Source organism: Parasteatoda tepidariorum, chromosome 3 (assembly GCF_043381705.1).
Source record: "Parasteatoda tepidariorum isolate YZ-2023 chromosome 3, CAS_Ptep_4.0, whole genome shotgun sequence".
Lineage (NCBI taxonomy): Eukaryota > Metazoa > Arthropoda > Arachnida > Araneae > Theridiidae > Parasteatoda > Parasteatoda tepidariorum.
In genome coordinates, this window is record NC_092206.1 from 54,789,686 (window position 1) to 54,802,299 (window position 12,614).

Sequence of the window (12,614 nt, forward strand, 5' to 3'; positions counted from 1 at the left end):
ATTTTATAAAACGAAATTGTAACTAGAGATATAAAATTGAACTCATGTTTTACTTGCTATTATAACATAATTATGAGCAAATAAATTAAAACTAGTTTTTATTTTATTTGAGTAGACAGAGATTGTCTAAAATAACTAAAAAACGCGTAAACATATGTTATGGTTTTCTTTCCCCATGGCAAATGAATTTAACGAAATACATAGAAATATTATGAGATTATTTTATGCATGCACATGTTTGAAGGGTTAATTTAACAAGACTTGGCCTGATGAAAAATAGTTAATACTAGAAAATCAAAACTATCTCGCTTGATTTACAAGGAAACTCACCAGCAAATTGAGAATCTGTGGAATATTTTGAAGAATTATTTAGGTAAGAAAGATAGTACTTAAAAAAAAAAATAAAGCTTGATTACTAAAAAATCTAGTTGCATGATACGAAATTAAGAGTAGGTGCATTAATCTAAATCTATGAAGTTAATGCCTAGGGCAAACTACATTTATCAATGTATATAGAGGTATAATGTGAATAATAAAAATAGAATTGTTTTAAAAAAAAGAACTTTTTTTTTTTTGGTGCAAAAATATTCCAACAGCACATGGCAACTTTAGAAATCCTCACTTTTGTGAGCATATTAAAACGGCAATAATATCAAAGAACCAAGATGCGGACAGTTCAAATAAGTGCCAAATATATTAAATTATACTAAATATAATACATAAATTATGCTAAAATAAATTCTTTTCGTAAAAAACCCTAATTTTTCCAAAAATGTTACTTAGAATCTCCACTCACTAAGCTCTTCAGATTCAAACATGCTAGGCTAAGTGAGCACATAATTTTGATACACCATAATAATTCCAACAATTAAACAGCAAACTTGTAATATGTAAATTATCAAAAGAAAACAATTTTTTTTTGTTAGTAGTGTTTTATTTAAATGAAATAATCAACACAAGGTTACATAACAATTTGGTTTTCAAAACACAACAGAAATAAATAGAGTATGAAAAATATTTCCAATATGTACAGCTCAACATTCATGGAATGTGAAATCTCATACACTCGCTGGTAATCATAAATAACTAATGGATCTCTATAAGCTTACATAGAAAATAAATAATCACTGTGATAAGCCTTTGATATATATATATATTACAAACAGATGAGATGATTGTCTAAGACTAAATGACAAACTAATAGTCATCCAAATTGCAGCCACGTTATAGTTCACTATAATGATGGGCAGTGGCACATTTATTTAGGATGACACAAGTTGCTAGAGTATTTTTTATTATTATTACAAATAAGTTTTTTATTGTAACACTTAAACGTGAATTCATATTTGTAAAATCAAACGAGGGAAGAAATCGATACTTGATTTCTAAGCGGTATGGGTTGATTCGTTACAAGGATGCTTTAATTATTAAAATATTGCTTGAATAGTTCTAGGAAAAGCAGTGGCATAAAAGTGAAGCCAAAAAAGTCTCATACATATTACTTTCTTACATAAATATTAACTCTCTGGCTAATGTGCTCTGAAGTCTCCTGAAGCTCTCAGCACTGTTGAAAGAGAGCTATTTATGCCACTGAATAATAATAAAAAAAAAAAACGTTTAAAGGGTAATTCCAATTTAGAGCATATTTTTTAAAATTTTATTTAAGAAATTATTTTAAAAAACAAACATGAAAACTACGTAAAACATTTTTAAACTGAAAAAAAAAAGTATATACATTGGATTGACGGATTTGCATTTAATTACCTATCAAAGTAGGCTAAGGTTAAGGAAAAAATACATGTTTGATAGTTTATTATTAATAACAATTTTATTATTTTTACCTTATTCTATAATAATGTAAAGTAAATGTGATACAAAGATATCACATTTACTTTCAAAATATCTATATTTATTTCAATACAAAAATTACAATTACATATTGATTGATTCATCTTCATACTGTTTCAGTAAAAATTTTATAAATAAGGCCAATAAAAATTTATTTTATAAACAAGGCCAATGACAATTTATTTTAGATTAATGCTATTGGTTTTTTCTGATCTTAATTAAAATCTTCTGAAATTTCTAAAATGGCATTACCCTTTAAACCAAATTTATATATAAAAAAGAGCATTAAGGTTAATAAAGAAATCACCATATATACTAAACTAACCCGTAAAAGGGGAAGTAAAGTTTACAACACAGTCTTGCAGTAATTAAATAGCTCTGGAAAAAGATAAAAAATATTTAAAACGTCAAGAGCATGCAAAGCATTAAATTAAATATTATCCAATATTTGGGATAATATTTTCCTACCTTTTATTTCATCCTACAATTTATAGCAAAAGCAAATTTAGAAAAGAATCAAATGTACATTAAATTCGAAATAGAAGTTTAAATAGTTATCCAATTGGCATTTTGAGTAACAAAGAAAAGTATCTTAACAATTTACTTCCCCATGACATGGAGTGAATATTATTGTTTTCATAAGAACTAAAGCTAAAGTGGATTGAAATATGGAAAGGGACATAAATGCTATTATTGCATCACAAATAATATTCTACTTTTTTATAACATTAAATTTTTTAAAATGTATAGGTTGGAAATTCAAAAAGAATTTAACAGAAACTGAAATTTTTTGAGCATTAGTGAGAAAATAAAAAAAAATAGTGAATATATAAAGTAAAATTGCTCTTTTCCTCAATGTTTGTGAACTTTCAGATATGCGAAAAAGTTTTAAAAACTAATTTTATTTATTTGCATGAAAATAAATCAAAAACACAATTTTTCACATACACAATTTGTAGAACTTAAGAAAGAAAAAAACAAAAAATAAAAAACAGAGGTCATAATTTCAATTTAGATTTCTTTTATGCAGTAAGATAATTACGCTAAGCAAAGTTCTTAAAATTTATGAGTGAAAACCAGGGACTGATTTAGAGATCAGGTGCCTTTTGGCACAAAAATATCGAGGGCCCCACTGATTGAAACTTTAAGTCAAATTTTTTTTTTTTTTTTATTAAAAAAATCTTTTGAATTATTTAAAACATAAATAAATTATGATACATTTGTAAAGTTGAGCTTATATTTATTTAAATTTTTGTTAACTTGTAATTCTAATAGACATTCTTAAAGAAAATAGACAAAAATGATTTTTAAACATTGTTGTGCCTCTCAGGCTTTATGATAAATCAGGCTACGGTGACAGCTTTCAAATTATAACTATTTGAAAAAGGAGGAAAAAAAAACTTTATACATTATTTTAAAAATAACTGTCTTTTACCTACTAAACAAGTAAACATTATTCAATTTCCAACCAATACAACAAATTTGAAAAAATAAATAAAAGACTTCTGATAAATAAGTAATACATTAACCTTTTGCTTACGGTGGGTACAAATGGGTCAGAGAAACAGGCTTTAGCATGTTAAGTGCCGTATTTAAAATGTTAATAAACCCTTTCCACATCTACACAGCCAATATAAAGTTACTCAATATATACGCTTGAAAATTAACTATTTTGTCTAAATTGTTCATAAATTTATCTATATAAAAGCTTTTTATAAAGATTATGATGGACTAAACGTATCTATTTGTATAAAAAATCTACAGTATGTTTCACATAAAATGGAGTTGTTTTCAGAGGCACGGGTATTACATAAATGTTTTAAATGCAATTCAAAAATCGGCCTAAATAACAAAGTTTAAAACTGCATATCAATAAGTACAATAAATAAAAACGATAACTTGAATTGGTAGAGTTCGATGGCATACTCAAAATGAATAACAAATAGAAGAAGAAAAAATCTTCAGTTTTTGGCAAAATGTTTATTACTAAGTCTTTCGCATATGAAGAAATATTAATAAAAGAAATGTCTTTTTTCGTTTTTTTTAAATACAATTGAACTTGTTAAACAAATGTTACAAGTAACATTTGTTTTCACTTCTATGTTATTGTTTTCCAGGTATTAAGAATAACTTTCGCTTGTATTATCCAAGCAATAATGCAAACAAGCATTGCTTCTTATATTAAACAAGTCCAAGTATTTTAGACAATAAAATTTAAATAAAAAGTAAAACAAAATATTCTTCAAACTTTACAGTTAATATCTTTCAAACATAAACATTAAGTCATAAAAAAAAATTGATTGAAATGTCAAAGAAATCAATAGTAACCCAATTTAAAGAAGTTTAAATGTAACTTATATTAAATATTGTATTTAACCAGAAAGATTTTTCTAAGAGGAAACAGTCAAAACTAGTTTGCTGTATTAAAAAAATATTTATAAAAGCATAAGCTTAATAACAGCAGTACACACACAAATCTTAATAATAGAGCCTTAAACTGTAGAATTCTACCTTACACTATTTCTATAGCTCATATTTTATTCATTAATTAGCACTTACTAAAGCCTTTTTACTCTATATATCTTTACAACTAAAAAAAAAATCAAACTACATATAACATATTTTTTTTTAAAACTCGTATTTCCTAGTTTAATCCATTAAAGCTTTTCCTTGAACTGAGTATTTAAATCATAAAATTTCATACAAAACAATTTCTAAACTATTTAAAATTTAACTACAATTAATGATCACTATAATAATACAAAGGCAGTGGATGACAGAGTGAAGTAGCACCAGGACTACATTTTTTAAGGACATCAAAATACACTTAAACTTAATTATTTATTTGCATAGAATATTAATTATGACAACCAGATAAAAAATACAAACAGTGATTGTGTATAATAGGACTTTCGAGAAAATTCTAGGGTTTTAGAAGCCCAAAGTAATAATAATAATAATAAAAAGGGAAATACAGCAAAAACAATCTTAGAACTAAATACAGAAACAATTCTAGTTGCAGCCCTCATGAGTGTACTATTTCTGAACCCCTGGACTCATAGTATATATCAGTATAGCAATCATTTTCCTGCCAGACACTATTCAACATGGACTTTCTCTTACGGCAAAAGATCATGTTTTCTTACCTCCTTTGCTGCATGCCGAGTGAAAAGATCACATTTCTTGACCTTTGTTAAGTCAGGAAGAAATGGGATTATCGTATTGATGCATACTGTGTGACCAGGGTTTGAATCAAAAATAGAGCATCTGATAGAGCTGTAAATAAGGTTTATTTTGTTTCTGTATTTACAGCATAGTTAGTTGTTAATGTATTTGTCTGATTTTTCAATATGATTTTTTGAAATCTTAATGGGAATTCAGAATAGCCATGTAAATACTGCATGGATGATTTTTTTCAGCATTCAAGCAATAATTGGTTTTGTTAGTAAATAAGAAAGGAATCCAGAAATAAACCTATTCATACTATGATATAAAAACAGACAAATTTTTCAAATCACTTCAAAGTTTGTAAACATTTACGAATTTTTTTAAAAATTAACCTATGTATAAACAACTATAATATAAACCAATTTTACCTCTTTAGATCAACTATTTTTTATATGTTCATAACAAAATTAATTCAAAACAATTTTTGATAGAATTATTTACTAACTTTCAAATTTCAATAAAGCTTGGAATTTCAGTTTGTATATATTTTAGATAAATGACAAACAACTATTAATTTTGAACTACAAAAGGCTCTTTGCTGACATTGCTTAGGTAAAAAACTAGCTAAAGCAATTTTTAAAACTTCAAATAAAAATAACATACATAAGTTGTGGATTTATGATCAAAAATTGCATAGATTTATTTTCTTAACTCTAGTAATAAAATTTTTACTTTGCCAACATTTAAAATTATTTTTTAACGTGGATAAGATACATACACCAGGCAAAAATTGCATACACAAATTTTCTCAGCTCGTAATCAGAATTTTATTTTGTTAATTTTTCGAATTATATCTTAAGTTTCGCAAAAGATTTAGACATTATCGCATATTGTTCAAGAATTAAAATGAAGGAACTAGGTCGAATACAAATTAACTACGTAAATCCTGAAAGTAAACATGACTAATTTGCCTATTTTTAAAATTATTTATTAATATAGGCAACTTCTAAAAAACATTTTGTTAATTAGAAATTTCAGAAAATATTTTACGCATAATAAAAATTGTTTACAGAAATCCTAAAATTAAGCTATCTGTATGTCTACTTCTCAATATAGGTAACGCCATGAAAGATTTATATAACTTGAAATCTTATATACGAAAAAAAAAAAAATCTAGGTTTAATAAGAATCAACTAATCACTTGATAAACTTATCTTGAAAGCAAGAAATAACTCTTTAAATAGCTGACTTTTCAAATTACCTTCTGACCTCAAGTAATTTTTAAGAGATTCTAACTGTGATTAACATTACAAAAAGAGTAAAATTTGTACCTTAAAATAACTAAATAAAGACTAATACTGCAACAAAATGAAATTCTGAACTTGTTTACTTTTAAATTTAATTGATTAACATATACTAGCAGCTACTAAATTTCATTAGAAATAATAGACCTATTATAAATATTTTTGCACTTGAATAAACTTAGTTACGATGCACGTGCATTTTAAAGGAAATTTAGTAGTTGAAACATTTACACCCACTTTTAAATTAAACATTTGTACGCCCTACAACCCTTCAAATTCTTACAGCTTCAGTTTTATCACAGTTGTTTAAAAATTCAAATTTTGCTCTTTTGTAATTATGTTTCGTTTATTGTTAATTATGTTATTGTTTATTTCCAAAATTTTAGTTTAATTGAAAGAATATTATATAAGTAGTAATATTATGTTGTTTGTGCTAGACAATCACAATTCAACAACTAAGTAGGTACACTACTATAATATTTCTTATTTTATAATTTGGCAGTATGCACATGTAAAATCAAGTTTTAAGTATAAGTTAAGACAAAGAATAGCAAGTATGGATGAAATAAGCTTTCGTAAACTTAAAATCGTATCTTTTTAAAACAGTGCTTTTAAGACACAAATACGATACATTTTTATTCATTACAGTTGAAAATTAAAGAAGTTGAAAGAGATTTCGTCGAATGTGGGAATTTTTTAATTATGTTTAGAGTTTGATTTAATGATGAACTTAGAATATTCTAAAAGTTTGATTTTATCAATCAATTAACCAAAGTAAATAAATAAATAATTGGTACATTAGTAACATATAGGATGTTAGATTTTTAAGATGTCCAGCTCAAAATTAGAAATGTGCAAAGACTGCAAGACAGTGTTTTGAGAAAATGTCAATTAAAGTTAATGAAATTTTACTTAATCCATTCTTACATCAAGGCAAAAGCAGGTAGACTTTTAGATTATATATTTACAAACATGCTCTCACATGCACATACTGTCAAACAAGTAAAAACCAATGTTAAAAATGACAAATATATTAAAACGACATTAAAGTTTTAATGTAAGTCTGGGGCATAATCTTCAGTGCAAGAACAGTTTGAATAAACTTTATTTTTCACTGTTCACTGTAATGTTTTGTACAACACACTGAAGATGTACCAGAATAGCATTAAAATTTGCTTGCACTTATAAATATTTTAATAAAATATATTGGAGATTTTAAACGTTTTTTATGCTCATTAAAAATTATAATAATTTTTTCCTACTTTAGCTATTTGGAAAATTCTGAAAAAAATTTCTCTACCAAGAACAATTTTTTCCAGTCTAATAACAAGGAAAACTAGTTTTCTGTGCAGGAAAAGAAATTAAATTGAACTCGGGACATAGTTTCAATTTAGCGATACAAGGGTTATCTTAAATTAATAGCATAATCTTAAAACCTATAAATATATTGCTTTTTTCTACTATCATATTCAGATATTTCAGAAGCCGTTATTTATTATTAAAATACTAAACATACTGTTTTTTGTCTGGCTGCACACGCGGCCTTTGCAACATCATTGCATTTATATTATTTGATAAAATAACAATAATGTTTTAAGACAATCGTGTAACATTTTTTAAGACAATCGTGTAACCTCTCTTAATTTACAAATATAATATCAAATAATTTTTAAACAAATAATTTGCTTTATTAAAAAAAATTTATGAAATTTTATTGCAGGGTTGTGAAAACAGCTTGAAATAATTTGTAGTTATAGAAGTATTTACATTAAAAATCACCGAGTATCTTTGTAAAAAATTATCCCGTAGTTTCACTGCCTTGAGCAGGGGGGAAAAGAGTGCAATGGAAACACAAGTAATTATTGTAACACATGTAATATTCAATGAATACTGATTCAGCTATACACACATGCATTTAGTATAAAACAGTTTTCTTGAAGGCCATCTCATAAGTTGATTGAATAAGTTTTGTTCAGCCATTTGATTGAATAGTTTCCACAGTATCTCACAGAAAAAGAAAACATCAATAAAGATCTCTTAAGCAATATAGCATTAAACATCTAAGTTGTATGAAAATAGTCACAAAATATTTTTTTTAATGCAGTAACACAGCTCTAACACTCAATGCTAAAAATATCCAATCAAAATAAATAATTTCCTGATTATAATTCACATCAGAGAAATATGTATAAAAAGTGAAGATAAAATAAAAAGGTTTTAAAAAAAAGACATTTAAATATTTATTCACATTAAAAGCTTGAAAATTCACTTAGAAAACATTAAAGTTAAAATAGACAAATATGTTTTCACACTACAATACATTTTAAATCAGGAATTAGGTAAAATAAAAGAACAGAAATACAATTTAACAACTGACATAAAAAAAACTACATTCATGAATCAGTAAATTTACTAGCTAGAAAGGATTTTCACATGTTTTGAATGAAGAGTATTAAATATCACAATACTCATGCTGGAAATTAATCATTATGATTGATTGCTACGCTAAATAAATAACTATGACTATCACAATGATAAGCTTTAAAATATACTTTTTTTCATAGATACAAAAAATACTATAGCTTTAATATTTAGATGGATATTTAGCAGTTTCACATCAAATTAAAAGATAGAGCGTAGAAGAAATTTCAAGAAAGATTATTTTCAAGTCTGCACAAAATATTATAGAAAAGGTATCTAACATTTATAGGAAAAATAAAAACATTTAGCTCCTGCATAAGAGATTAAAGAATGAAGAGCAGACGATAAAATTATTTTATATGAAATGTTTATAAAAATTTATTTAATGTTTACAGTAGATAAAGAGTTTTTCCATTAGCAATTCATTATCAAAATTTTTTTAAAATAAATTATAAGCATTGAAAGGTTGTTCATAATTTAAATTTTGTCATGTTCAGACACAAACAGCAATAAATAGAGAGCATTATATGAAGTTTAAAAAAAATCTTTTGCCAATGTTTCTTTTTAATTATGGAATGTAATGAAGAACTTTAAAACTTTCAATATCAGTAAGTAAAAATAGTAATTTGTGCAGTTCATAATGCTACCAGTTTTCGCCCTATTGAGTTGGTTGTAATTTCTTTAATCGCCTGAAGCAATCGCTTGATGTGTCCAACTTTAGTTACTCCCAATTCCTATAAAGAGAAGATGTTGAGTGATGAAAGCAGAACAACAATGTACTTTAAAATGTTTAATATATTTTTTTTGAAGAAATATTCATATATACATATTATGTAAATCAAATGTTTATAAATTCATTATTTGATAATTCAAGGAGTTTCAAAATTCTAACAAAAATATTAGTACTGACATTTTAAAATTGTTCTATTAGTTAAATTTTGATAAAAAAAATATTTTTGGTTATAAGAAATTATCTTATTACCTATGTTCTGTCCCCTGAACATTAAGTAACATCCATAATCTAGTATTTGGTGTGATAGAGCCTTTTTTGGTTCTTGAACGAACCATTAGGTAAATATTGAGTTAAATATCAAAACTCCTTAAAATGTTAAAACTATGCTTAGTTAACAGTACTGGAATGGAAAAACTAACAAATTTCAGAAGTAAACTTTGCTTAAATATTTTTCTTTTTTTAAAATTTTATTACAATCTCTGCAAAAAAGTAGAAAAATATATCTCACTTTTGATCACTGTTACAAATAAAAAACTTCAAAAACAGAATTACAAACTATGTTCTTTCATTATGCTTCTTTTTTTTTAAATTTCCTAAACACTTAGCAATAACCTAAAGTGTTGGTTTTATCATCCTGGATGGTATCAAAGATGATATCAATGAGGGAAAGTTAAATTGAGGGTGATTGTTATACATTGGCAATTAGGGAGCATTTACTATAAGAGTGATAAAATGAAATGGTTTATGTTTAAGCTCTATTGTAGTGGTCCCTAATTTTGTTCAGTTATGGAACTCTAAACGACGAATCTTCTTTTGGCGGAGTCACAGAGACTTAATGAATATATTTCATGAGCAATTGTAAATAGATTAATTAATGGAAAACTATTAATTATTTTGAAAACATTTAGCGAACGAATGAAAAATGAAAATTTTTTCATCATATAATTTTATAAACATTAGTCTTAAATTTGGTTTTTATGTCAGACAGCTGAATTCACAGGTCTGGAGTGGCATTTAGTAGTTGAGTTCTTAGTTTGATTTAAATGCATGCATTAACTGAAAATGGATTGAGCTGAAATATGGTTGACATTAAAATAAAAATAAAATAAACATTGAGAATGGTTGTCAATGAAACATACTTCTTTGTTGAATTCGGTTATTTTTATATGATTCAAAATACTAAAGGAATTTTTCATAAATGAATATATTTTTCATAATTCATTCATATTAGGAAAAACACTGTTTTGAAATTTCTTTCTTCACAAGCATTTCAATTAAATAATTTCTTAAAAATAGCAGAAATATTAAATAATTTCTTAAAAATAGCAGAAATATTAAATAATTAATTATTAATTAGATGTAAATTTAATTACAGGATTTGAAAATCATTATTGGTTAAAATATTTTTCCTAGCTCTTAAAACCCCTATGATCCTTCCAGGGAACACTAGGATACAGCTGAAAACCTTTTGGGAACTGCTATCCTATCATATTGGGAGGGAGAGACATTACAGAGAGTTCTGGGCCTTAAATGGATGTTATGAACAATATTTGACCATGTGCAATTGGATAATTTAAACAAGAATTAACTTTATTAGAAGTTTCGATCCCAGTTCCAAATGCACTATAATAATTTAATGGAATGGTGAAGAAATGTCTTGTTTCATACATGCAAAAATTCTATATAGAATTTTTTAAAATTTTGATGATAAAAATTATCCTTGGCATTTTTAGAACTGTCTAACTTTCTCATTTTTTTCTAGGAAAATCAATACTTTTCATTACTTTATGAAGAAATTTTCTTTTTCCTCCTATTAAAAATTTACTTGTGATTTCTAAGCCCATCTACTTCTTAATCATTTCAATGTAGTATGTATCAACATAATGAATAGTATTTCAAGCTGTGAGATTTTTCCAAAAAGAAAGCTAATCATTGCCCATTTCTTTTATTAACTTAAGAAGGCAAATTTCTTAATGATTTAATATAGTATCCTCATCTAGATGTAGAGATAAGATGTCAGCAGTCATGTTTTAAGTAAGACTCAACAAAATTTATGCCTCTAAATGTGGCAGATTTTTCTCAGACATTCCTGGATTTTATGTTTCCCCCTCCTTTTTTCTTGATTGCCCAACATTGAAAGAAAAGATTACACTAACCCCATTTTTTTATTTTTTTTAATTAGATATTAAGAACATTTTGTCTGTTCTTATAACAGAATAGTTCAGAACAGCTCAAAATAAGCAAATTATGAATAAATGAATAACTTGATGCACTTTCAGTTTTGATGATACTATGAGTTATTGGAATATTACTTTTTTTCTTTAAATATAAAAAATTTCCAACAAATATTTCTAAAGAATAAGTCCTGAATTGAATTCATAGATCAAATTTAAAATATGGTTAGGATGACACTGCAAGTAACAATTCAAATTAATTCAAACAATTACACATATTGTTAAACATAATTTCTTTCTGAAAATAATCTAAACTGTGAAACTTCAATATGGAAAAAAATTATAAATAAAAAAGAAAAGACTTATTATTTAAGACGGAAAATAAATAATGAATTCTTTGTTTCTTAACATTTTTAGAGTGCAAGACAAATCCTAAACGTTTTCTAAAATAAACAAAGATGCAGACCTTTTTATCTGTTACTTAAATCTATTTGTCAATCTACCAATCATTTAATAATTTTTCTTGTAATTTCTAATTATAAATTAAAATTTTCATGATAGAGCATTTTTTTCTCGTCCAATAAACTACATTGAGAAGTTTTGTATTATTCTGTTAACATTAAGATAAAAGTTCAATAAAATTTTTTTTTTCATGACACATAAATATTCCATCAATACACATTAATTAAAAAAAAATTATTTCATCAACTAAAAAAATTTAAAATCTGATACTAAATATGAAAGAGTAAAAAAATGTAAACAGAGTTTAATTTAAGATTATTTGAATGATTTAAAGTTTCCTATGATGTTACTAACTTGTAATAAGGTTTACAACAAAATAAGTAAACCTTAAACATAATGTAAAAAAAAAAAAAATCATGCAAAATAATATATCAGAATAATGTTAGCAAACTTTTAACTAACTCAAAATTTTTTTTAAGAGTAAGAGAGAGAGGCACAATTACT

General features: G+C 25.4%; 1 protein-coding gene across 3 annotated transcripts in view; it reads right to left on the reverse strand.

Annotated features, from left to right (window-relative positions):
- Positions 1–8,036: 8,036 nt before the first annotated feature.
- Positions 8,037–12,614, reverse strand: part of LOC107438610 (diacylglycerol kinase delta) — an 89,970-nt gene continuing 85,392 nt past the window's right edge. For all 3 annotated transcript variants that reach the window (XM_016050931.4, XM_016050929.4, XM_016050930.3), the window contains one exon: positions 8,037–9,475. In XM_016050931.4, coding sequence (XP_015906417.1) covers positions 9,377–9,475 — 99 coding nt within the window. In that variant the 3' untranslated portion in view covers positions 8,037–9,376. The remainder of the gene's footprint in view (positions 9,476–12,614) is intronic.